This window comes from Amblyomma americanum, chromosome 10 (assembly GCF_052857255.1).
Source record: "Amblyomma americanum isolate KBUSLIRL-KWMA chromosome 10, ASM5285725v1, whole genome shotgun sequence".
Classification (NCBI taxonomy): Eukaryota; Metazoa; Arthropoda; class Arachnida; order Ixodida; family Ixodidae; genus Amblyomma; species Amblyomma americanum.
This window is the reverse complement of record NC_135506.1, coordinates 36,490,183-36,517,732: the sequence shown is the minus strand read 5'-3', so window position 1 is coordinate 36,517,732 and position 27,550 is coordinate 36,490,183. Positions and strand designations below refer to the sequence as shown.

The window sequence follows — 27,550 nt, the reverse complement described above, 5'->3', positions numbered from 1 at the left end:
CCAAGCCCTTTCCTTCCTCATTTCGACTACGATATCATTAACACGCGTTTGTTCCCTCACCCACTCTGCCCACTTCCGGTCTCTAAAGGTTGCACCTATCATTTTTCTTTCCATGGCTCGTTGCGTTGAATTTGATGCGCTCAACTGTGCCACGCAGTGAACGAACGTGCCTCCGAAAGCGTTTTATTCAGCATTAACTTGATGTATATTTTCATAACATTTCGGGTATCAAATGGGCGCTTAGAGGCAAAGATTCTGCGTGCTTCGAATATGCCTGCTTTTCCTTCATAGGAGATAAGATATACTGACAACAGCATCTCGTACAGCACATTCAGGTCCTGGATGCGTGAAACTGTCCAGAGCAGAAGTTATATTTTGGGGGGTTACGTCATGCTGTTACCAAAACGTGTTTGAATTGCGACCAAACAACCACCTTAGGAGCATACAGCTACCTCGTAACTCAACTACAAAGGTGTGAGCCGGCAAGAAAAACTGGCGCAAAAACGAGGACCCTACTCTCACAACGAAACTGTATACAGACAGCCCCGCCGTTTCCTCAGTCCAAATAGGAACGCGCCGCTCAACCTCGTCAGGCCTCTTCCTTGAAAATTTCGAACAGATTATAGAATTTACTTATTATTAGTTTCCCTGCGAATCAACTCAGAGAGTACAGAAAAAACAACAACAACAAAGATTCATCGGACGCAGTCTGGCTTTGAGGAAACAGCGGGATCCATTCGTCCCAGGTGTCGTACACAGTATCAACAAGACGGAAAAGACGAAGAACGAGGAAAGCTGTTTACCTTCGCGAACTCCAGCTCACGCGGTGCTCCTAATGCGCACTGCTTCCCCCTTCTGTCGTTCGCGTTAAGTTAGCTCAGCGCGTAGGAAGTGGAAGCGCGTTTTCTTCCGGCAAGCACAGCAGGAGCTTACAAGTGGCTCCCTCCTGTGGACGAAAATGCTACTCGGAAAAAGTCTGGGCATTCGAGAACTACAGTACGTGCTTCTGCGAAACGGATTTCACACTGGTTGGATTTCAACTCGCGACTTACCGCGAGCTACTTTTTCTCTCTTCGTACGTTTTTTTTTTTTTTTTTGAGCGTAACATTCCGAAAACGCATATGGGTTAACAAAGCAGGAAAGGGTTGGAGCTGTCGTGCCTCTTCGTTGCCAGCTTTGTGGAGCGTCGTTCATTTTTGCCTGTATGGTTAGCGACCAGCTGCGACACGTGGTGTTCGTGATCGGGGAGAGGCACATAGGGCCTCTCTATGTAAATTGCACGTCGCATCAGATGTAAGGTGGCTATTGATTTCACTCTTTTGTTGTTGTTTTTTGTCTGTTCCGGAAAACTGGCGTGGAGCTGCTGCTAAGCGTGAACGCGCTTATTACGTGGTTATTTTTTTTCACGAAGTGAAAGTTTCCCGCCGCGGTGGCTCAGTGTTTGAGGCGCTCGGCTACTGAGCCGGAGCGCCCGGGTTCGAGCCTGACCGCGGCGGCCGCGTTTCGATGGAGACAAAATGCAAAAGGCACCCGTGTGCTGTGCGATGTCAGTGCACGTCAAAGATCCCCAGGTGGTCAAAATTATTCCGAAGTCCTCCACTACGGCAGCGCTTTCTTCCTTTCTTCTTTCATTCACTCCTTTATACCTTCCCGGGCGCGGTTCAGGTGTCCACCGAGATATGTGAGACAGTTACTGCGTCATTTCCTTTCCGCAAAACCAATTTTCAGACACCGGAGAGAGCGTCGCTTGCAAGTTTCTAAGCTACTCTAGTTGTAGATTATAATCTGCCCCAGCTCCTGATTAACTATAGACGAATACAACTCAAGAACGAAGCGGGTTCTTCCCGTTAAAGAACCCCCTCCGAGCCAATGGCGTCGATTGATTCTCATGAACAGTCTAGCGTGACAATGCAGGAAGGGTACTACCCCCCGACCAAGGAGGGAGGGACTATCCCCTTTAATTCTGCCACTCGCTGCTTTGTCACACTTGCAGGCTCATGATAATCAGCAGACGCCATTGGCTGGGAAAAAGCCGCCTCATTCTTGAGTTGTATCCGTCTCGGAGTATCGGAGAAGTTGTTGGCCTGGCATAATGCTCCAATGCTTGTATCATTTGCAGAGAACGTGCGTGACTTAAGAAAAGACTCGTTGTTGGTCACGTGCATAATATGTTCCACTGTGCGAAGTTGCTAGCGGCTATGACATTGACCGTCTATGTTTTTTTTCCTCTGGTTGATAAGAAAGCGATTGAAAACGATGAAATCATGAAGTGCATAGTTAAAACCAATAAACTGAATTTTCTGTTCACTGCATGCGTTGTGATTGTTGGTTACTGCATGATTGTTGCATTCTTATTTAAATTTATTCTTATCCTTTTTGCACTTAATTATTGCCATGTAGCTCGCTGCCTATGCAATCAGTCAGTAAGGCAGGCAGGTGCTAAGAGCCGAATGGAATGAGACAAAAAAAATTTTAACAATAGAGGCCTTAAATTCTTCACATGTCTTTCATTGACTGCTTGCGAACGTAATGAGAGCACCAGGCCCAGTTAATTCCTCCGTGAAAACAGTGCGCGGGAAAAGGCGTTTTCACTTTCCACTTATGCACACGAATAGAAATGAATATTCAAAATTTGAAGTAGCAAGTGGTAAATAAAATTTACGAGCACGAAAACATACCCGGAAGTTCTGGACAAGCACATTTTGCAACAGGAAATAGTTTATCAACGCACTTTTTTCATATATCGTAAGATTTCAGTATACCAATCAATATATCCGCATCTCCCCTCGGCAGGCTTACATTTTTGTTATTAATGTTTTTGATATCGCCAAAAACAATCCTTATAGATTTGCTATGACAGTGTTAACTATACTCGATGCGAGTTATGGACAAATTTTAAAAGAGAGACTTTCCTACGCGTCGGAAGAATGGACCATAACCTTCAATATTTCATAAAAGTACCTTACAATATTCCAACTTTCGAAATTGATGTGTAAGATTCCTGGACTTGAATAAAACGCTTAAGAGCTCATCTTTGAGCACTGAAACTGGCGTGACAGTAAAAAGTAATATATACATTCTAAGCAGGAAGGAGTAAGGGAGTAAACTGTTCTCTAGCGCACTCCCTTTTATAAAAGGGAGTACGCTGGAGGACAGATTACTCCCTTTTTACTTGCATATAGGCGCATTCGTGATTAGAGTCCACTAGCTTGTGAGCAGCATGATCAACGCCGGGTCTTGCTCACCTATAGCTTAATAGTAATAATAATTGGTGTGACATTCCGTGTGTGCTACGAGGATCCACGTTCGACGGCGCGGCGTAGACGGAGACCCGTGACAGCGGCATCATCAATTACCCAGCCATGCTCTTTGAATGACGACCAGAACAACCGGACCCGCCGCCGCCCCGGGGAAACAGGCTTTATCCTCCCCAATTTCCGGGCACATTCCAGGACAAGGGAGCTGTCAGCGGGCCAGAGCGCGCCGTACCACAGCCGACGCTATGCGCTACCGCGAAGACAACATTCTTTCCCTCCTTCCCCTTTCGACGTGGGCTATCGCCGGGAAGGCACCCACAGCTTCCCGCCGTGCCTCGTGAACAAAAGCGCATTCCCAGAAGGGCCGTGACGGACACCTGTCATGGCGGACAGGCAGTACTCGCCAAGAATGTGGAAAGACAGGCGCTAGTGAATTAGCTCCGAAGAGAGAGCCTGTGTATACTCTCACTTGAGAGAGAGTGGTGGCGTTTTTGTTGTTTATTTAGTTTGTATTGTTAACAGACTCTGGGTTCGAGGCTAAGCCCAACCCAAGGGGTGGTCCCCATCTCGCATGTTATTTTGGATTGGAGAATTGATGCTTTGGGCGGGCCACTGGAAATGACCGCCCTTAGTCCTTTGTTAATCAAGTGCTTAAAAGCACATGTAAACGGATGCAGTCGAGTCTGAGCTGGGGCTCCATGCTTAGCATGTAATGTGATGCTACTTAGGCACTAACCTGCCCGGTCGATGAGTAAAGTAGTGCAAAGTTTGTTCTTTTGTAAATTCAGTTCTGCTTTTTCAGTTTAACTCTCTGTATATGTATGTTGTAAAATTATGCTCTGCTGTCATCATCTACAAGCTCGCCTCCTGTTCATCTTCCAAGCCGAACGACACTAGAGGAAGGGTTTGTGAACCATCCTCGAAGAAACGGACGACTATTGAAATTCTACTGCATACACGCTCAGGACGACATCGTTCGCCAAGAGGGCCTTCAGCGCCGAAGCCCGACGGCGTGCAGCTTCTGCCAGCAACCGCTCGAGCCCAACTCCGGAGCCACTCCATCGCCCCCATGAAGTCGTCGGCACGTAAGCTCGGACGCCCCAGCCTCTGATGTATAATCTTAATCATGTGTAATTATTGAATATACCTGTTTGTTTAAACTGAGCCATACGGTGTCTCTTTGCCTCTCCGTCCCGTGTGGACCTGCGCATTATGGGGGTCATCACATTGGTATTGGGGGGGAAAGGAAATGGCGCAGTATCTGTCTCATACATCGTTGGACACCTGAACCGCGCCGTAAGGAACGGGATAAAGGAGGGAGTGAAAGAAGAAAGGAAGAGAGAAGTGCCGTAGTGGAGGCCTCAGGAATAATTCGACCACCTGGGGATCTTTAACGTCCACTGACATCGCACAGCATACGGGCGCCTTAGCGTTTTGCCTCCATAAAAACGCAGCCGCCGCGGTCGGGTTCGAACCCGGGAACTCCGGATCAGTAGCCGAGCGCCCTAACCACTGAGCCACCGCGGCGAGTTCCTCTGCCAGATTGCAAAAAATCGCGCTTCTAGATTTGCCACTCAACCGTCATGCAATAATCTTTATCGACGATGTTATTGATTTGATGTCACTGATATAACGCGGTAGAAGACAACACGAACACCGGTAAAACCGCCGTTCGTGTTGTCTTCTCCCTTCGTCCTTGTTTCTTGCGCTGGTACCATGTTCTATACTAAGGCACATATATAACGACTGTCGATATAAAGGGGGGGGGGGGGGGCATCTAAGGTTGCTTCAGCGTAGTTCCATCGTGCGAGAACCAGGGCGCGGCAGTGACGTCGTTACGAGACAGTAGCACGAACCTTACTGGGCGCGGCGACGTAAACGTAAAACTCCAGTACATGGAGCAGGGTACATGAGCACGGGCGATCAGTTAGAAACGAGCGTGTTTCCCTCTGGATACGCGTACAAGAACATGAACCCGCAGTGGCATGGGCGCTTGTAAACGCAGACCTCTAATGAGCAAATATACCATGCAGGGTTGCAGACCGTCTAAGGCATGTCATAGCTTGGCTTCTGCTCTCCGATGAGGTTCCGCGTCAATGCATGCAAACAGTGCGCACAGGTAGAAACGCTTGTTTAGGCACTTGAATCACCCAGCGGATTATAAACTAAATAATTTTTTGATGGCAGAAAACGTAGGGAAGTGGGAAGCGATGAACAGACGGAGACACTTCAACTTACAATGGATGACCTCCTTCGATGCACTGTGCTAAATTCATACGATGCAGATTTGCGTAAAAAAAGTGGTGGATTTTTAACGTAATTAAACCGAGTAGTCGAGCGAAAGCATGTACTTAACCTGGTTGGCTCATGGCTTTCCTTTACTGTGTCGTCGGCACATCTGGCGACGGTATTAGACTCAGGTTAGGATCTGAACGAGGTTAATCTGATCTTATCTATACAAGCCGCAGAGGCAAGTTTATGAAGACGACGACGTGAAATGCACAGCGAAAAAAAATGAAAACTGTGTTTTGGGGAAAGGAAATGGCGCAGTATCTGTCTCACATATCGGCGGACCCCTGAACCGCGCCGTAAGGGAAGGGATAAACGAGGAAGTAAAAGAAGAAAGAACGAGAGACGTGCCGTAGTGGAGGGCTCCGGAATAATTTCGACCACCTGGGTATCTTTAGCGTGCGCTGACATCGCACAGCCCACGGGCGGCTTAGCGTTTCGCCTCCATCGGAACGCGGCAGCCGCGGTCGGGTTCGAACCGGAAACTCCGGATCAGTAGCCGAGCGCCCTAACCACTGAGCCACCGCGGCGGGTGCACAGCTCAGGGAGTGTGTTGCAGTAGAAGCTCGCATAGCAACAGCCCATGCAGAAATAAATAAATATTGCCGCCACTGGGTTTCGAACCCCCGGCGGCGCGAACAGATCAGATTCGCTGGAGCACTATGCTATCGCCGCAGCCGATCACACCTCGTGCTAAACTGCAACACAAGAGCGCTGTGCAGTTTAACACGAGGTGTGATCGGCTGCGGCGATAGCGTAGTGCTCCAGCGAATCTGATCTGTTCACGCCGCCGGGGGTTCGAGACCCAGTCGCGACGGTATTTATTTCTGCATGGTCTGTTGCTATGCGAGCTTCGGCTAAGGTCCCCCCTCAAGGTCACTTTCCCATTGGCTACAGGTAGCGCGACACTCCACCGAACTTGTCCGAGTTACTCCGAGGATTCACACAAGATTTTTGGTTGGGACCGCGTTAAGTTGACAGCATTTTTATTGATTTTTCTAAGGCTTATGACCGTGTTGTGCACTGTAAATTAATTCACAAACTAAAGCTCATTGGCATTAATTCGGAAGTAATAGCATGGATACAAGCTTATATGTCAAATCGCACCCAATATGTAGTTATAAATAATAATGAATCGGAGAACCTCGAAGTAATTTCAGGTGTACCGCAGGGATCCGTCCTAGGACCTTTATTATTCCTTATATATATTAATGATGTTAGCTTTTGTATTGTCAATGGAGTGAAAATCAGACTTTTTGCTGACGACTGCGTGATTTACACAGTCGTGCGGGGAGTCGAGGATCAATGGAAACTCAATCTGTCATTAAATAACATTGCTCTCTGGTGCGAAACGTGGGGCATGAAAATAAACGCAGAAGTCATGTCATAAAAAATCGTTGTTAAGGTTTAGCTACACATTAGGGGGGTCCGTTCTCAGCCAAACAGACACTGTTAAGTATTTAGGGGTAACACTTACACGCACAATGAAATGGGATGTACATATTAACAACACCTGTGCAAAAGCGTTTAAAACACTAGGATTTTTACGAAGAAAATTAGGCAAGGCTCCTCCTGAAGTAAAACTTAAAGCCTACAAAACTCTAGTCCGACCAATTCTGGAGTATGGTAGCATAGTCTGGAACCCGCATCAACAGTACCTGATAGATTGCTTGGAAAGGGTGCAAAATAAAGCACTACGATTTATCTACACGAAATACTCCCGGTTTGAAAGTGTCAGTGCTCTTAGAACACAAGCAGGCATTCCCACACTTGCGAGCAGGCGTCGCGTTGCCGCCATGAAGTTTCTTTTCATGCTTTACCATGGGTCGCTCCGTATCAATAAAGATCAGTATCTGCAGCCACCACACCGTCACACTAAACGAAAAAATCATGATAAGCACATCCGGCCATACGTCACACGGTGCAATACTTTTAAGTTTTCTTTTTTTCCGTCGTCCGTAGAGATTTGGAATTCCTTGCCGGGGGATGTTGTTGACGACGATTCTGTGTCTAGCTTTGTCAATAAGGTAGAATCTTTGTTTCACTCAGTGCCATAACGCGGAAGCTTTTTTTCTTTTTTTTTTCTACCGTTTGATTTTGGTTGGAATGATGTTCTGTTTCAGATAACAAGTTCTAGTGTTAATATATTTTACAAAGTGTTGTACATTGTGAATACCTTTGTAACCCACTGCCTGTATAGACCTGTCAAAGGCTTACAGTATTGCTAATAAATAAATAAATAAATAAATTATCGCTTTCGCACTAAATGTGGCCATGCGACAAATGTGATGCGACAAATGTGCATTAGCAGTACTGGTTGTCCATTTCACTACTACAGTGATCGTATTCCCGTTGCGTCCTCGAATTGTATTTCGCCGTAGCTTTTTCGTTCGAATGCTGCGTGGGGTTCTCGTGAATGAAGGCGTCTGGAGGGTGGAGTTTGGTGTTCGATGGTGGGTGGAAGTGTGTTGGTTTGTGGTGGGCGGCTGCTTACTTCTGGACGGTGAAGATAGGTGATTGTCTTCTGGAGGGTGAAGGGGCGGTGGATTGTGTGTGCAGCTTCGGGAGGCTGAACGGCTTTTATGGTGGTGGGGTGCAGGATTCCGAAGGGTGCAGATGGGTGAGGGACAAAGGTGGACTGTGGGCGGAGGCACCCTGGAGGATGGCGGCGGCATAACACAAAAAACAGACAGATTTCGGCAAAGAGAGGTTAGTAATGGTAACGCAGTAAAATACTTTCAGACCTCTCGCTCCCTCCCAAGATGCCACCCCTTTCAACCCACACCCCTACCCGCGCGCCCATTTAGATCACATGAGGAGCAGGAGGAGGTCACGACAAAAAGAAATCCGTGATAAATAACTGTCTTACTCTGAGTAAGCACCAGAATGGCGGTGTGAGGAAGGGAGTGACCCGCCGTGGTGGCTCAGTGGATAGGGCGCTTTGCTACTGATCCGGAGTACCCGGGTTCAATCCCGACTGCGGAGGCCGCGTCAAGGTGGAGGCGAAACGCAATAGGCCGGTATCCCTGTGCTGTGCGATGTCAGTGCACGTTAAAGATACCGAGGTGGAAAAAATTATTCCGGAGCCCTCCACTACGGCACCTCTTTTATTACTTCTGTGAGTCCCACCTTCATTCTTTCCCGCGATGCACGCTTCCGGTGTCCGGTGAGAAGTGAAACAGTTGCTGCTCCCTTTGCTTTCCTCAAAAGCAATTGTTTCCTTTCTTTCCCTCTTCCTGTCCTCTCTTTGTCTTTTTATCCCCGCTAATCGCAGCTCAGATACTGTAGTTTTCGATGGCAGATGCCGCGGCTAGCAACATATTTTCCTGTCATTGTTATTTTATTAATTAATAGACCCTAACAAAAACTACAGCAACGGAACTGAAAGGAGCGAAAAGGCTAATAGGGAAATAAGTGCAGACCTCTCCATGGAGATGATGGGTAACAAAAAGAGCCGGAGCGTACACAAATAGGTAGTCCTAACGTGTGCCATACGTCTACTACTTGAATTAAATAGAGGGTACTATACATCGAATCAGGGGACCACAAAAAAACTCTGCCGATCAGAGTCACACAGCGGTCCACGCGTTAATAACGTGCCTCGCCCACCTAGAGAATAGCCGCCGCGGTGGCTCAGTGGTTACGGCGCTCGGCCGCCAACCAGAAAGACGCGAGTTCGATCCCGGCCGCGGCGGTCGCATTTCGATGGAGGCGAAATGCTAGTGACTCGTGTACTGTGTGAAGTCATTGCACGTTAAAGATTCCCGGGTGGTCTAAATATTCCGGAGCCCTCCACTACGGTGTAATTCGTATCCTGAGTCGCTTTGGGACATTAAACTCCACAAACAAAACCAAAACACCTCGAGAATGTCCTCCTCTTCGGCCAGCAGGTGTGCACGGAGTTGACGCCGACCACAGCGGAGGCAGTACCACACACAGTTTCGCAGAGAATTGAGATTAGTCCAGTGTGTTAGAAAGTAGCCACAAGGCGGAGCTGTTTCGAAATAAGGTAGTAATTACTAGGGGAGAAATAACGAAGTAATTAGTAAGTAATTACTAAGATAGCAATGAATTACGTGTGGGAAATTCAGTGTAGTTCAACTCACACTTATTTCCCTGCTGTCCCGAAGCAACCGCGTACACGACAGCATCTGCTCCACGCTGCACGTAATTAGTCAGAAACGGCCGATCCGGCCACGGCTAACACAGCGTACGCGGTCGATACCTGTGCGCGCTACACGGCCGCGCGCGTCTTAATCCGCGAGGTCGTACGCGCATAAAGCACTCCCCCCCCCCCCCCCCCCCCCCGCCCGCGCGTGTGTCTGTGTGCCTACCGGATTTGGCTGCGCGCACTTCGGCTAGCCGTTTGCCGCCGGGGGCTGATTAACAGCGGGCCGCTGATCCGTGCCAGGCCGCGTTCGACGTCGAGGGGAGGCCTTCCAGGCGCGCCCTCCTCTCTACTGCGCCTAATGAACGGAGCCGATCTGCGGCGCGTGTAGGGTACGCATAGAAGCGGCAGCACTGTCTCATGTTATCTCAGAGACAAACTCCACACACTCGGGGAAGTTGGTTCCTTTCCGTCGCGTCGTCCTTCGTTTTGACTCCCGAAGTTCGAAGATACTCTTGTCTGTAAGATTATATAAAAGGAGTTGTTGTCGTCGATGTTTTGCTTACCTTCATATCAGCGTGCAGCATCTTATCGTTCCAGAGATGTAAACTTGATCACGGGACCTGCCGTGGCGTACGTAATCCTCAGTTGATTCGTCGTTCCGCTGCTAAACCCAAGGTTCTCGCGTCATCGAATTCCAGCCGCAGAGGACATGTTTCGATGGAGGCGAAATGCCAATATTAAGCAACATTTGCTCTCAGCTTCATAACACGCCAACACCCTCTTCCGCACTTTCTTTTCTTATCCACCCCTGAATAAATTATCGCATATTTACCGAAGTTATCTACTGCGCTATTTCGTTTGAAAGCTTCGTAGCATTGTAATCAGTAACCACACGTGATCTCGCTTAAGTGCCAAAAACAGTTAAATAATTGTACTCGGTTGCTCAGAGCCATCATCATTAGCCTAGCTACAATTCCATTGCAGGACAAAGGCTTCTCCCATATCCCTCAAATTAGCCCTGTCTCACGCCCGTCGCAGTTACCCTATCCTTGCAAGCTTTCTGACCCGCCGCGGTGGCTCAGTGGTTAGCGCGCTCGACTGCTGATCCGGAGTTCACGGGATCGAACCCGACCGCGGCGGCCGAGTTATTATGGAGGAAAAACGCTAAGGCGCCCGTGTGTTGTGCGATGTCAGTGCACTTTAAAGATCCCCAGATGGTCGAAATTATTCCGGAGCTCTCCACTACGGCGCCTCTTCTTTCCTTTCTTTCACTCCCCTCTTTATCCCTTCCCTTACGGCGCGGTTCAGGTGTCCGCCGATATATGAGGAAGATACTGCGCCATTTCCTTTCCCCAAAAACCAATTATTATTATTATTATTATTATTATTATTATTATTATTGCAAGCTTTCTAATTCGATCTGCCATCCTGACTTTCTTCCGCTCCTGCTACGTTTGTGTTCTCTTAAAGTCCGTCCCTATTGAGCTCTGTTAGGACATAATTAACGTGAGCATGTTCTCTAATACAATCTGGTCTCTCATGTTTCTTAATGCTATACACCTATCATCTTCCGTTCTACAGCTCGCTGCATTGTACACATCATTGCAACCCTTTTCGTTAGCCTCCAAGTTTCTGCGCCATATGTACTTTTCTTTTCACCAATATTGGTAAGCTTCTCTTCGTAAGTCTGGGGCTATATCTTTCATATGCGCCCCCACCCGTTCTGTTCTTAATAATAATAATTGGTTTTGGGGGGAAAGGAAATGGCGCAGTGTCTGTCTCATATATCGTTGGACACCTGAACCGCGCCGTAAGGGAAGGGTAAAGGAGGGAGTGAAAGTAGAAAGGAAGGGAGAGGTGCCGTAGTGGAGGGCTCGGGAATAATTTCGACCACCTGGGGATCTTTAACGTGCACTGACATCGCACAGCACACGGGCGCCTTGGCGTTTTTCCTCCATACCGTTCTGTTCTCCTGACGACTTCTTACGCATTATCTGGATCTGCTGTCATCACTTGGCACAGATAGGTAGGACCTCTCACTGCTCACTCTGTCTCACTACATCACGTCCACTGGCCTTCCTCTACCTGACGGTTCAAGCTTAACTGCTGACTTCCTTAATATATTTTTCGCAATTCTCCGGTTAATTGAAATCCAACAGCAACCCTAGCTAGAAAAGATGGGCTTAAAAATGGCGCTTATTGTCACATACTTCTGTAGGACTAAAAATACCCTCTGCAACTTTGTGGCAGAGAGGCAACTAAGGCCACAACGTGCCAAAGAGGCATCAATAGAAGTTATGGTCGTGCAGCGCATAATGCTTATTTAACACACAGCACCAGCTCATCATGTATTTCGGCGATTAGATCACCCGCACAATGTGCAGCCAATTTTTTCAAGAACAAACATTTTCTCTAACTCATAGCTTCTCGCCATTCGCTACTGGAATAAGCTCCTGGAAAACGTGTCGTCTCTCACTGACCACGTCGCCTTTGTTAATAGCTAAAGTGCTGCCTAAGGCTGTGAATATTACACAGCAGTACAGGTTGCCTGCAGTGACGAAATTACTTTACGTGCAATTTTTTTTCTGTTTTAATGTGTTGTGTGTATTGTAAACCATTGTTGCACTCCCCTTATGTAACTCTAGCTTGTGTGTTTATAGGGTATTTGAATAAACAAATGAACCCTTGTTCCTGTTCAAGCGGTAAAATTTGTACCTGATTCGCGAGACCTGCACGTTTGAGAACTAAGGTTCAGCTTCTCTGCGCACGAAAGGGACCGGCTAGACGGCATCACACGGACAAAATATGCAAACAGCAGACTGAAGCACACCTGCCGCGTTGGCTCAGTGGTTACGGCGCTCGGCTACTGATCCAGTGTTCCTGGGTTCGAATTCGACCGCGGCGGCTGCGGTTTTATGGAGGCAAAACGCTGAAGCGCTCGTGTGCTGTGCGGTGTCAGTGCACGTTAAAGATCCCCAGGTGGTCGGAATTATTCCGGAGCCCTTCACTACGGTACCTCCTTCTTCGTTTCTTCTTTCACTCCCTCCTTAGTCCCTTCCAATACGGCGCGGTTCAGGTGTCCAACGATATATAAGACAGATACTGCGCCATTTCCTTTCCCCAAAACCAATTATTATTATTATTATTATTATTATTATTATTATTATTATTATTATTATTATTATTATTATTATTATTATTATTATTATTATTATTATTATTAATATACTGAAACACGCACGCTCCAATCTAAACAGCAATAGGACAAGCTCACTCACCGTGCAGGCACCGGTAGCGCACCAGCACCGAACCCTCGCCCCTGCAGCGCCGCTCGGCCTGGTCCCGGCTCAGACTGAACAGGCAGTGCACCTCGCCCGAACACCTGCACCGGTGGAGGAGGAAACGGGTGAGACACGGTTGACGGCACTCTCATGAAAGCTGTGATGCCCCGGCCAACTGGTTTTTCTTTTTTCTTTTTTTTTGTTCACACAGCAGCGACGACGACGCGGGTTATTGAATTAAACCAGGAAAAAGATAAAAATCGATGGAGTAGTCGACAGGGCGTGTCCAGGTTCTTATATATAGGCAGCGTGAAACAACTGGGAAAAACAAGTGAAAATGCGTCCAACGCCACGTGTGCTTGGGCGTGAAAACGAAAATACGGTGCTTTGCTGCAGTCCTTGTCTACTTACTACTGTACTGTTCTGTACTGTACTGCTGCTGTCAGGAAAATAGAAGTGCACGGGACCCGCCGCGGTGGCTCAGTGGTTAGCGCGCTCGACTACTGGTCCGGAGTTCCCTGGTTCGAACCCGACCGCGGCGGCTGCGTTTTTATGGAGGAAAAACGCTAAGGCGCCCGTGTGCTGTGCGATGTCAGTGCACGTTAAAGATCCCCAGGTGGTCGAAATTATTCCGGAGCCCTCCACTACGGCACCGCTTTCTTCTTTCACTCCCTTCTTTACCCTTCCCTTATGGCGCGGTTCAGGTGCCCAACGATATATGAGACAGATACTGCGCCATTTCCTTTCCCCCCAAAAACCAATTATTAAGTATTATTATTCGCCATATTCCAAAAACAAGTTCAATATCTTGGTTCCAAGGACCAGCAGCAGCTATTAAATCAGGTATCAGGTAATCCTAGATCTATCTCTCCAATAGACTTTCCTCTAGCTTAAATACCATTGCATGTTTGGGCGGAAGTGCGTCTCCATTCTTTGTTTCGTTGTCTTCCTTTTCATGCAATGCTGTTGAAAGCTTTCCACGGTGCGGCTGCTTCCGTGCTTAATGCGCAAATGAGAAGGCCAAACAGAAATATTGCTTTCACGAACAAGTAAAACAAAGTATCACAGGTTTTTCTTGTAAGTTTTACAGCCACAGTTATATAAGGCACTTTCACCAAACTAAAAAGCTAGCGCCGTAGTCATAGTCCATCGTGAAAGAAAATCCATGCGCTGGCGTCACATTTTCCTCCAAGAGGGGTCAGAAAGTGTGAGAGTTTTTTGTTCAAGCAACGCTAACAGCTAGGTTCTCAAGAGGTCTGTTTCCGGTTAAGGTATTTTTTCTTTACTGTATCAAGTTATCCACACACGGATTAAGTGCTTTACATTCATATGTTTAGTGTGAATGTGTGCGAGTAGGGGAACTTATTTTTGATAAAACAGCATTAGAATCCCCATGAGGCCCAAATGCGTCTTCCGTCATAAGATTCGTCCATTGGATAGAGGGTAATGAAGTCACCAGACCGGACTTGACGTCACTTCTGGGAAAAGAATGTACAATGCTATGGCATTTCCAACAAATAAGGGAATCATACCCTATGTATATTTTATTGCGTCCTTAGAAGCAAGCAAAGAATGTCTTCACGTACTCTCACAGAAAGGGGTCTCGAATTTTCGTAATCTGTGCTAGACCGTACTTAAATGTGCTGTCGTTCTGTTGAATTGGCGTAAAAAAGAACCCATTTATCAACCGCGTAAGCTCTACATGTTCAGACGCGCGGCAAGATTTATGAATTGGATTGCTTTGTTTGCTTTTTCTTCACTCTCCTAAGCTAACAATATAGGGTTCTTGCGCTGAGCCTATGACAAATGTTCACTTTCACATTTTTTTTTTGAAAGCTAACTAAAAGACCGCGTCTCCAGTAGGCACACTCAATTCTTCGAGTCGCTGTTACCTGACCAGAGCAGGATTCAGCGTACTAGTCCGAGTAGTGGTTCTAGTTGTGAGTTTTCTCTACTTTCGCTTAGAACTAAAACAGGCGCGCAACGTCTGCGCCGGATCGATCGCGTGGTCTCTAAAAACATCCCCAGCCACGTCGTTTAGCCGCGTCGTCTCAAGGCCAGTTGATATCTGGGAGAGCTACAGACCGCCTTAGGGATTCGCCCATGTTTTCCTGCTTCTTCTTCCAGCTCTAGTACCATGATTGGGCGCTTGAGTTTGGAGTCTTAAATGCCAAACTGGAGTTTGAACGATTATATCAGGCAGTATTTCAGTTACTCATGGATGAAAGAGAGAATAAACGCAGGTAATATGCTAGGAGTGAGGAAAGGCAAATTCTTCCTGTTTATTCCCACTTCTTACCGATATCTGGTCTGCCCGCTCACTTCAGTGTAGTGCGTTTCTATAGGGAGGATGTATGTCAAAGTAAAGGTATATGTACAGTTGAAGCTCGCTGTAACGAAGTTGAGGGCGATCACGTCGTTATAGCCGTAGCTTCGTTATAGCCAGTGTTGACCGAGCTTCCAAAGGTGAATCGTCATTCCTTCCTTATAACCATTGTTTCGTTATTAACCGTTTCGTTATAACGAGGTTCAACTGTAGTTGAAGGACCACTGAGCACGAATCAAGTTGACCCGTATCGATGTGATACCGCGTTCTAATCACGAAGAGGCCACTCTCACAGAAGACGGACATATTATAAGATGGAGAAGACAATTAATACATCGAAAAAAGGTGTCACCATCGCTGGCTGATTATATATTTTATATTTCGACATTAAATTTTGGCTGGAGGTGAACGACAGAGTTTTGTGCTACGACGGGCTAGGCCGCCACCGACGTTCGCACACTCTTAACACGAATACGCCTATACGGGTGCAAAAGAAGAAGTAAGCGTTCCTCTACCACACACCCTTTTGGGGACCAGAAATTCTGCCCTAGTCCCGGAGTAGATTTCGATCATTAAATATACGGTATGCTTACCCTTGGCAACGGAGGTATATTCCCACTGCAAAGCATAGTAACTTCATGGAGGTAGCGATGGGAGGAGGATTTTTTAACGCGGCACAGTAGATTTCAGAAAATAGATAGACTTAAACTTTGGTTAAGACCATCGTACTGCTACAACTTCGCATTTTTTTTTTTTTTGGAGAGGGAATTTGTTTCCGTTGGCAACCGTAAATATTCCGTATTTTTAGTGACGGAAATGTGCCTATGGCTTGGTCAGCATACCCTATACCCTTAAATCGAGGCCGCTAGAGGACAGCTTACTCTGTTTTTACTCCTTTCGTGTTTAAGTGCACTATTCACGGCGTATACCCGTACAGATATCGCTGCGGTATTCGGAAAGAAGCTTCTTTTAGTTTAGCAAGTTATGAAGAAGTGCTCGTTTGTACCGAATGTTTTATGATTTCGGTATAGTGGTGCACATACGCGGCATAGATGGCAACAACAAACGCTAGTTCGTAGAAGTTCTTACGTATTAGAAAATTAGGAGCAGTGCAACGCTATTCAGGTTTTGCTAGGCTGATTATTGTTTTCAGCCTCGAACTTAGAAGATACGCGACTTAAACATTACCTCTTCATATCCTACCACGTGTAACTTACTTATTACTAGACAGCAGTTCCACACTGCCCTCCTTCAGTGAAGGGTGCGCCCGAATATAACTTATTTCTTCAGATGCCAAGTGCAAGCAAATTCAAGTCTTAGGCGTTTTTTTTTTCAGTGGCGAATGTTGCGGAAACGGTCGCCCGCCTCGACAGCTTTGCCCGTTATAGAGCACCGAAACGAATTGCAAACCATTTTCGTCGTACCTAGCCATTTCGTTTCACCGGCGGTCTTTACAGGCTAGAGCGCAGTGCGCAAGCAGTCTCAATAAATCTTTTCGCCTGCATAAGGAATTCCCGGCCAAGCACGCGTTCTTGTCATTAGCAGTTGGTTAACCCTCTAATAAGCGCGACTGGGAAGTAGGAAAGAATTGTGATAAATGGCCTATCCGCCAAGGGAAGCGCATACATAGCCTGCGGCTCGAAAGGGGTGAGCTTATACAAGAAAAAGAAAACTAAAGGAATGGTCGGCGCCTCTGGCAATGTGCACAGTGAGCGTCAAATGACGCCACCGCCGAACGGCTTCTCTCAACGGGCGTAACCAGTTAGGAGAGGGGGTGTAGTGCGAGGAGAAAAGGGAAAGATAGAGGGAGAGGGGGTTCTGTTGAGCGGCACTGCTTTGTGCCGTTGCGTGTGCTCCGTCACAGGTGATCCATACACAACGGTGATTTAGGAGTTCGTTCCACCCGAGCCCGCCTTTAAAAGCGCGTGAGCGCCACACCTCCGCCCGTATATATATATGATACGTCGACGGCTTTGGCCGGTGGCGGCGAACGCTTCGATTACACGGCAACTATGCCCGGAACGCCTCAACTGTTGGAAGCGTTTCCTCATCCCAGTCGCGAATATATAGATGTTCTTTTTTTTTAATTTCAGGCTCCGGTAAAATACGCGGCAGGGAGAAGCGTCCAAGGCAGACGAAGAGAACGTTCGAGCAAGAGAAGGGTTATAGCAAATGTGGACTTGCTGGCAGCGATTGATGGTTTTCGATTATCGAGAATGCGTTTGCGAGTAGTTCAATACAGGCAGCTATAGGTCGACAAACCTAATCGCAGACGAAGACTATAGTCCTCTTGTGGAAACATTGACTAGCGGGCTTGGGCTCCCTTCCTAGATTCTTGTTAACTTTGCTTTGTGTCGTAAACATGAACTGGAAGATTTATGTTCAGCATAAAGAGGATTGAAAGAATGTGGAGCCGCGGCGGTTGCACAGTGCTTATGGCGCTAGGCTGCTGGCCCGAAAGACGCGGGTTCGATCCCGGCCGCAGCGGTCGAATTTCGATGGAGGCGAAATTCTAGAGGCCCGTGTACTGTGCGATGTCAGTGCACGTTAAAGAACCCCAGGTGGTCGAAATTTCCGGAGCCCTTCACTACGGCGTCCCTCATAGCCTGAGTCGCTTCTGGACGTTAAACCCCATAAACCATAGACCAATCAAATAATCAAATTTGCTGCTCCGTGCAATGAGATGGCGGCAAACTTAAACGCAGAGTTTATTACGGTAAGCAAATGGTTTGAACAAAATGTGAAATGAGGAGCGGCGGGAAAAACATACAAACATATATAAGGAGCGTTACTTGTTGGCGCCCGGTTGATAAAGAAACTAGCCCAGCAGACGACAAAGAACACAGAAACGCATACCAACAGCACGAGCGCTAACTTCCAACAAATTTTATTTTCTCAATCAGCACATTTATACGTCAAAAACATGACTTGTTTCCCACATGTGATGACATGTCACGTTCTTATGTATAAACGCGCTGCATGAGGAAAATAAAATTTGCTGGAAGTGAGCGGTCGCCCTGCTGTCCGTCTGCGTTTCTGTGTCTTTGGGTATAGTTTGTTTATATCCTGGAGTAGTATGCACTTTGAAATAATTGCTGTTTTTGAAACAAGACTCGTTTTTAAGTATTGATCGCCCGTTGCTGAATTCCGCGCTTTAATCTGTTATTAGAGACCACATACGCTATATTATTGAAGATGTGCACTCCAAGCATGGTCCTCTTTACCGATTTCAACTTTCTAAGCCGGCACCGGAGAGTTGTTCTACCTAGAAAACAAAGCAGTTGCTAAAAGAATTTCCCAGACTCTGGGCCTTGCCCTACTGCGCAGAAACGCATTGCTTGGCCTGCATTTTGCTCCCCCACCATAGCCCTCACTGGAAGCCCGCCTGGGTCACACTGCTGGATATGGCATGTGCTGCAGGGCCGCGACATCCTCACTTCTATATGGTTGGGAAGTGGGCTACGTAGATCACAAGACACTCTTCAAGGCGCATTCTCGAAAGCGCCCACCCCTCAGCCCTTCAACCCGCCTGGAAGGGAAACTGAATGGTGGGACCACAGAGTTGGCTGCGTATGCTTCATTTCACCTTGCACCCTTTTCTCCTGTTTCTTTTTCCCCTCTGGTTCGCCATCTTCCTTCACCCTCGTCTGGAGTAGCATGCCAGGTTAACTACCAGGAACACCTCTCCTCTAATCATTAAAACGTCTCTCTCTCTCTCATCCGCCTAGCATGCGAGCTCAATCTCAAGTGCCATCTGGTATCAACGGGTATTCCTCTGGGTACACGCTCTCCCCTGACCTGGTGCTACAGTGTTCTGCGCCCCGTAATATCTGATACGGGTCCTGTTTGGACCCAGGACATCAAACGCTCTGTGAAACACCAGGGAAGTTGGTATCTGAACCCACGTCGACCAAACCAGACTCAACGGCCGTAGTGTTCTTTAGCTAAGCTGCCCTCACTGTCACCGTCATCACATTCTCAATGGCCAGCAAGTCTACGCTGGGGCTTTCGACTGCAGAATTCAATGGCGACAGCTACGCCCTTTCGTCATCTTCATCATTGTCATCATCATCACCAGCGGAACCACAACCAATAGGGACAAAGGCCGCTTCAATCATGCCTGTTCCGTGACACGGCTCACGTTGGAGGGTCTCCATAGAGATATCGCAGTTGGAGGATCAGTGCAAGTGATGGAGTGGTTGTTACAATGTTCCATCGATTCCATTTTCCGTATCCATTTGGCTTTGCTTGCACAACTGCGTCTACACGTATCTACGGTTGGCCGAGCTCGTAGCAGCGCAACCTCTCCACAACGTCACTGTAATCTCACTGAACGTGCCTTTTGATCGTTAGGTACGCGACGATGGCATTCCGATCTACCGCTTCCGCCAGGACTGCTCGATCTCCGAGAATCACGCTCATTCGCGCCATGCCTCCTGGCTGGCCACGTTAACGGACCGGCCATTAAACAACAGTCGTTAGTATTGTGACGTCACGAATCGCTCCCGAGTGCAGAGGCGATATACCAGTAAAGGCTCAGGAGTGGTTTGTGCAAATTTTGGCTCAACAATAAAATAGCACCGGCGTTGTGCATGAAATTGCGACCTGTCCTTTTTAGAGTGTTACGTGGCTTTGTGGTGGACGTGCCGACAATGTAAATTGCTTCATCAGCCCTGTATGCGTCCACTCCAGGAGAAAGTACCATTAAAGCGATTTGCAGTTAGCCCTGTTTTCCGCCACCGGCCCGCCGCTTATGCCAGTGACTTTTATAACCCCACCTATCACCTGAAATCTCTGCCGTCCCTGGCAACGATACGGCTACGAATAAAACATACTGGCGACTGCGCCGAATTGTGCCTAGGGGCACATTCAGGTGAGTGGCGTAACTTTACAGCAGGAGAACTACGAAGAGAGAAGCATGTGCACAGGACAAGAATGCGACGGGAATGATTTTGAAGTTTGATAAGAGATGGCGCCCCTGTGTCTCGAAGAGAAAGCCACAGCGAAAGGGCTGTAGACGACACCGTGCCCGGAACAGCCCGTATAATATATATCCCCATATACGCGAGCGTAGCAAACAAAGGACTGGCGCAATCCGAATGTCACGGACGTGGACCCCGCCGCACCTGGCGGCGCGGTCGGGACAGGCGCAGCGGCCCGCCGGATCTGCATTTATACCCACGGTGCGGGCCCCGCCAAAAAGCGCCTCGGAGAGGGCGTGGCTTCGCGAAGCCCGCCAAGGAAGAGGAATGGCTCGCGGGACGACACGACGCCTCAGCAGGAGAAGCGTCAACGGCGGAGGCAGCCTGCCATCAAAGATGGCCGCGAAGCGCTTTTGACGCCAGGGCGCGCGGTGGAGATACGCGGGGGTTCAAAGTGCTGTTCCCGCTGCTTGTCGTCGTGACGGCACCTCGTCTCGCACTGTAGCACCGGGGGCGCAGCACCTCGCAGGTGGTCCTCCATCATTCACCCCCAGCAACGACCAACCCACCCACCTACCCCTTCCCTTTCTTTGTCGCCCGGCGCGTAATAAATGTGTCGTGTCGTACGTTATATTCGCCGCGAATGTGTCCCCGCTACGCTATGCGTGTCGCGTCACGTCTGTCGGACTCACGAAACGCGCCGTTTCGGCCAGCTTTCCGCTCGCGAGTTGTGTATAAAAAAAAATGCAAGGAAGATTACCACGTGCCTCCGTAGTCGCTGAAGGTATTCCGGGAAGGCGCGGAAGTGTGTATAGTATACGGTCCCTGCGCTGCACGCCACCTCACATTGCAAAAAAAAAAAAAGAAGACACGGAGGCTCCTGGATGGTTTACGGCTCGGAAGATGACACGCACCCCTCCTAAACCACCCCCCTCTTCTCCGTCCCCCCCCCCCCCCCCCCCCCGCCGTGCGTAATCTGACACTACGGAAATGCTGCCGAAGAGAAAGGAAAGGCCCTGAAGCGACCATCACCGGAAGAAGCACGAGAAACCGGAAGTCGTCGCCGGGGACACTGCTTCGGTGGGAAGTGCGTCGCTTTTCTTGACACCGTAGTTTGAAAGTGAGGAACCTTCTATTTTTTTTTTCTGAAATATACTGAAAGTCTCGTCAACTAACGTTATGAACAGGCAGAATGGACTACATGTACTTGAATAATCGAAATCGTTTCTTGATGATTCATAATTTTGTTACACACAGCTATAATGAATGAATGAATGAATGAATGAATGAATGAATGAATGAATGAATGAATGAATGAATGAATGAAGATTTTGCTTACTTCTATGCGACTAGTTACGATCATTTGGTCAGTGTAGACTTATTCATGGTGCGCCACTGAAACCAGTACCAGCTAGGTGTTGTTACTAGCCTTTTTACTCCAGAATCAACTAGCACAAATGGTCTTATAATTTTCTTTTCGCAAGACCTATGAATGGGACAGTTATATCCCCCGTTGGCTGATATTCGTATACCTCTTTACCCAAAAGCAGTGCGTTTTGCGGTATCAGCGTTCCATCGCGCTTCATCTCTCAGAGACAATCGCAAGTGGCATCGCTGCATTCACGAAGCCACAGTAGCTATTGACATTTGTAATATAATATGCCACTTTTCAGGACTGCTAGTTTAGAGACACACTTAAATACTTTGAAAAATCGTTGTTTCAGACGTCAAGAGTTTCACCTCCATATGGCTCGCATAACTTATTTTTGCTTTCTAACGCCAGGACCGGGGCTAGAGGTTCAACCAAAGCGATCTCCATCGGAACTTCTCGCATTGGCATATCAGGTTCCGCGGCTTGCAGTACAAAACGACGGAAATCGCTGTATTTCAGAATCTGTGGAAATCCTGTGCAGTTGAAAGACCACGTTATCCACATCTTCTATGTATCCGATGAACCGCGATGAGCTCATCAGGGAATATTCCCTGTTTTTAACTGACAATGAATGCCTTTTTGCTGTGCCGTCCCGCCAGTGTCTGCAGTAGAGCAGTGGCTGCCATATCTCTCAAGGCAACGCCTTGCTGGACAACATACCCAACCATTCTGGGGAAAAGCATTCCTGAGCAGGAAATAGTTTATGAACGCCATTTCTTTTTCATGTAACGTAAGATTTCACTATTACAATCGATATATCAGCAGATCACTCGATGGCAGTGTTGCATTTCTTTTTTGCTATTAACGTTTTTCCTAGCGTGAAAAGCGTTTCCTATTGTTTTTCTGTGGGAGTCGCAACTGTTCGATGTGGTCGATGGAAACGTTCTAAAAGAAAGATCTTGATACATATCAGAAGAATGGACAATTACCTTCAATATTTTCATGAGTATCTTACAATTTTTCAATTTTCGAAATTTGTGTCAGAGAAAGCTGGACATGGCTAACATCCACACCAAACAGCTCTGGAAAAAAGATGAACAAGCATCACCCGTGTAGGAAATGGTTTCGTGAGCTCTTAATGCTTAGAACTAAAAGCCTTAAGGCAAACAGTCCTTTAGGGCCGTCACTTCAGAGCTCAGTACCAGGCAACACTGAATCGCATTATTCCTGCAAGAAAAATTCGGCTTTCTTACCGTCGGCTATCGATGTATGTATGTGTCGCCTCCTTTCTGTCCCGTATGTTCGCGCTGCCTGCCTCGATATCTGAAATTATAATTATCCTATCGGTCATATGGGCCGCCACTCGCCTGCTGTTGAGTGCCAGGCGAAGGTCCTGCTGGCACGGAGTCACAGCAGCGGCTGTTGTCGTGGCTATGGCCTCTCCGGCTTCGGTGGTATCGGCCGTTCCGCAGCCGGGCCGGGCCGGCGGCGCGTCAGGGGGCGGTTCGCTGGAGTAGAGCGCGTCGTGGATAGCCACCAGGTGTCCTTCGTCGCATCGTAGCCGCATCTCGTAGCGGCTGCACACGTGCTTGGCCGCCAGTTCCGCTTCCTGTTCCAGCATTGGTACCGCTGCTTCTCTTACCGCTACTACTGCCGCTGCTGCTGCAACTGCTCCTGCACACAAGGACACAAAGAGGTGTGCACAGGCGGGGCAAAGAAATTGGACTTGTCATCTTGTTGCAACCCTGTTTTGCACCGTAACTAATGACGATGCCGATGGCACTATTGGTCGGAAGCATTTATCAAATATATTCGGGTGAAAACAGCGGCCTAATTTTCATGCACACCCTCTCCACACCCTTTCTAACCGGGGTGGCAGCCATTATGGTAACGCCTCTTGATAGGCTGCGGGTCTGCGACGAACCCAATATGCGGCATACTAACCGGGAAGTAGCAGTCTTTTTAGAGCACGTGATTTTAACAGGTAGCGTGATGTCCTCGACAGAACAATTCTACAACGTTTATGGAATCAGTGTGCTTAAAGTGCTCAAACATATTCGAATTTCAGTGCTCCCGGCATGAATGAGTTATTTTTGTGTCTTTGAGCATTCTCCCTCCTGCTACTGACAAGAATGTCACTTCCGTGCCCCGTCCCTGGCCTACATGTGCAGTGCACTATCTAAATGGCGTCTCTCACACGGGTCATAGTCCGGGTACTTCTTCGTCTGTGAAGTTACTGCCCGCAAACCAACCAACATTCTAGATAATACACAAAATAAAAAGTTCGGAGGGCACCTAAGCTCAGCCTTAACGGTACGACGCGAGAACGATAATGGGCCCCTTCAGTGGCCTTGGGCCCGCTTTGCATACACTTCGCAGACACCTACACTGTCCTTTATTTGACTTTGATTTTTATTATTTTTTTATTTACTACTACACGCACAAGGCCTCCCTTTGCCCACTCGAACGAACGTTCCTCACTGTTCGAAGGGTAGCGGTTCGAGTCCAGGGTCGACGATTTTTCTTTTCACCGCAATTGCTCTTCTTTTTTCAGATGCACTACATAAAGGTGGCTTAATGACGTCACGACCCTGTAGGTCAATAAGTAATTGTGTAGTGACGTCATCACTGCTGTGTTGTGTGATCATTGTGGGGTATTTGAACTACCCGCGCGAGGTCATGTGCCTGTGATGTCACGACATCCGCGACCAATCCCGATTTTCTTGACACGCCAACGCCAACAACTACGGCGGTTTCTCCGCTGAACGATACTCTTATCGCTATCGCGTTAAAAAGCGACAGACGCAGTCTACACGACCGGCTAGGCAAGCACACCGAAGCGTTCTATAGTCGGATACAACTCAGGAACTAATCGGCTATTCCCCGTCAACGGACCCCCTTCCAGCAAATGGCGTCGACCGATTCTCATGAGCCCGCTAGCGTGACATGCAGGGAGTGGCAGATGAAATGGGATAGTCCCCTCCCTCCATAGCCGGGGATAGTTCCCTCCCTAAATTGTCACGCCTGTCCCTGTATTCTCATGCTACCAGGTTCATGAGAATCGGCCGATGCCATTGGCTGGAAGGGGGGGGGGGGGAATTGATGGGGAAAAGCCGCTTCGTCCTTGAGTTGTAGCCGACTGTAGTAAGTAGCATGATCGATCAACTGCCAAGACGCCGTTTCGCCGAATATGAAACCAAGCACACCACGAAGCCTTGAGGCCATAGGAAAACCAGGAGTACAGGACCCGTTGGACAGCTGAGCTGACATTCCTGCTCAACACGTTGCCCACACACACGCCTAGTAGGATGGTAGGGGCTGACTACTGACAGGGAGGGCCCGCTAACCGAGTTCTCTTGCTTCGAAAAGAAAAGCAACGACTCGCCTTCGCCACGAATGAGATTGATGACTCGCGGCACGCCGTCGGCATCCGCCACGCGGAAGCTGTGCGGCCAGGGACTTCGTTACGAGCGACCGTGAGGTGCCAGGAGAGACGTATATACCGAAGTGACGACTGCGCCTTCGGGGGCAAACTGCATTCCGTCACCACAACACGCTTGAGGTAGGAAAGTGAGTTCGTGGGGAGCGCTTCGCTACTTGCAAGCTATTCGTATAAGATGTTCGTAGATGGCAACGCCGGTAGCCGTGTGTTCGGATCGTTCGGTGCGGTCGAACGGAAGCATTCGTAGCCATATCCATTCACCGGAAACAACGTGGTGTATAGGGTGCATGGGCTGGGACGGTTGCGTTTATTAATTTCTGGGTTTCTATGCTCTAATGTTACACCGTGGACTATGACAATGAGGCATGGCCGCAGTCAGGGTTGTGAACTAATTTCGACCACCCGGAGCCCTTGTGTGTCGCATGTGTCTGCCTGTCTTGCGCCCTCATCCCTTGGTGCGCTTGTGGGCTTCGGTCTTGACAAACCGGCCAGCCCAAACTGCCATGTTTGTCGGAATTTGTGGTTGGTTCTGTTTTGGTTTTGCACCAAGTCCTCCGAAATCTCATCGCATGGGTGTTTTCGTCTTTTTCGCTTCATCGAAGGGTGGTTGCCCGGGCTTCGGGATCGAACCTGCGGCTGCCCATAGTCCGACGCTCGCCAACGCGCTGACGCGGCGTCGTGAACGCAGCTTGCAAGAGCCGAAACTGAAAAACTGAAAAAGGGATCCGTTTTCAGACGGTGCTCAAAGGAGACAAAATGATACGCCTGCGTCCTATAAGCCAACCCGTGCAAGAGGGGGCACGGAGGATGGTAGCACGTGTCGAATGGACCTACAGTTCGAAACAGCACAAGGAAAACTGTTGGCTAAAAAATAAAGGCAAGGTACCTAACGAGAAGTTCCTTCAAAGGCGTCTCTTGTCTTCAATAACCTCTGAATTCGTAGAAGGCAAATTTACTTCCGATTCTGAATTCTTGCCACGCCTATTTCGTTCCTGTTTTGAACATGTTTTTCGTGACATTGGTTTTCCTCGTAATAATTACTCGGGTTACATAAAGAGTATTCTGCATCACACATCCATTCGGTCGAGGCTTCTCCCAACATCAAGCACTAGATGCCCCGGAGCATTGATTCTGCGCTGCAGTGTCCCCAGAGTCCCCAGAGGCGCAATGAATGCAGTTCAGCACTCGCGCAGCCCCTGGCGATGTCATTCCTCTGCGTGGCATTCATTCGAGGAAGAAGTGTGTGCCTGTCCCTCCAGCTTCGTGACCGTGGACTCAGAAACACTTCCGGGAGGTGTCGCCACTGTCATCACCGGCTGATCCGAGCGGAACGACAATGGCGACCCGTCTACTGAGGCGCCGCCTAGCGACTCGCACAGTAAACGTAGGACTGTCTTGCTCCCTTCCTCGCACGCCTTTCGCTCAATTACGACTGGGGCCACCTCTGGCGCCTGCAGCAGCACGGGTCGCGGCAGTAGTCGGAAGGCTGGCACGGCGCGTGAATAGGAAAACAGCGTGACACGTCGTCTATTACTCTTCTTCTTCGCACGGTTCGCGTTATTCACACTAGGGGCGTTGCACGGGCGGAGTCCTATACGCTCAACAATTGAGTGTACGGTCTTAAGAAAGCAGGGATACGCGCTCGCGCGGCTTAGATAGCGTGAAATAGCGCTGAATAAATATCCTGGGTAAGGAATAGGACGTTGAAGTGCCTCCTACGCGTAGGTTTCGACGCGCCCTCTAGGAATAACTGTTGTACGGTGTTTGCTTTAATTCGCTCTCGAACGGGACCACCCGCCTGAGGCGAGGCGTCGTAGGAACTCAGTCGCGGGTTATACTGAGAAGCCGTACTTTAGAGACGCCAGCCCCCGCTCCTCCCCCCCCACACACCAAATCGGAGCAGAGGTCACGAATAAGGAAAGACAATACAATCGCAGTGTTTGCGTTTGTGCGTGCGTCAAATAGAGAGCAAGGGGCTACAAAGTGTAGAGGCGGGATACGTGTCTACATCGCGTACAGCAACAACTGGGCCAGGATAGGGGGGGATACAATCCTTTCCTCGAAGATAATCCTTCAATCGCTTTCCTCTTTCACGCCACGTTACGGCGGCTTTGGCCCGAATCGGGCCACCCCCGCGCGAAGCTCCTATAAGCGCCATGGCTCTCGTATAAGGTCGGCGCCGCCGCACTCTCCAGCGGTATACTGAGGAAGGCGCTCAGGTCTTTGGAGGCCTTTTTCGGTGCCCCGTAATGGCGAAGCGAACGCGCTGTTTTTCCGCTCAGCGGAACCGATTGAGCGCGCCCCAGCGACCACGTCTGAGGAAAGCGGCGTTCGTTTGTCGGTCGGTCGCTGTTGTTCGCCTCCTTCTCGGACGTCGTCTTGGTCGTCGCGCGTGGCTTCCCGCCAGGAATGGCGGCGTGCCTCTCTCCTCGAAGGCACGCGGCGGCGTTCCTTCTCCGGACGCGCTCCATTGACTGTCGCCGCAGCGGCAGGCTTTGTCGCGCCTCTTCTGGGCTGGCGCTGTTCCCTTGTCGCTGTTGCTCCTGCTCC

General features: G+C 48.7%; 1 protein-coding gene across 2 annotated transcripts in view; it reads right to left on the bottom strand.

Annotated features, from left to right (window-relative positions):
* The window catches only part of LOC144107763 (uncharacterized), an 80,215-nt gene that overhangs the window by 15,935 nt on the left and 36,730 nt on the right, over positions 1-27,550 (bottom strand). Inside the window, exons 2-3 of one of the 2 annotated variants that reach the window (XM_077640929.1) lie at positions 22,926-23,232; positions 12,936-13,039 (exon numbers count right to left, since the gene is read on the bottom strand). In XM_077640929.1, the coding sequence (XP_077497055.1) occupies positions 12,936-13,039; positions 22,926-23,232 (411 nt within the window). The remainder of the gene's footprint in view (positions 1-12,935; positions 13,040-22,925; positions 23,233-27,550) is intronic. The other variant, XM_077640930.1, reaches the window with a different exon arrangement.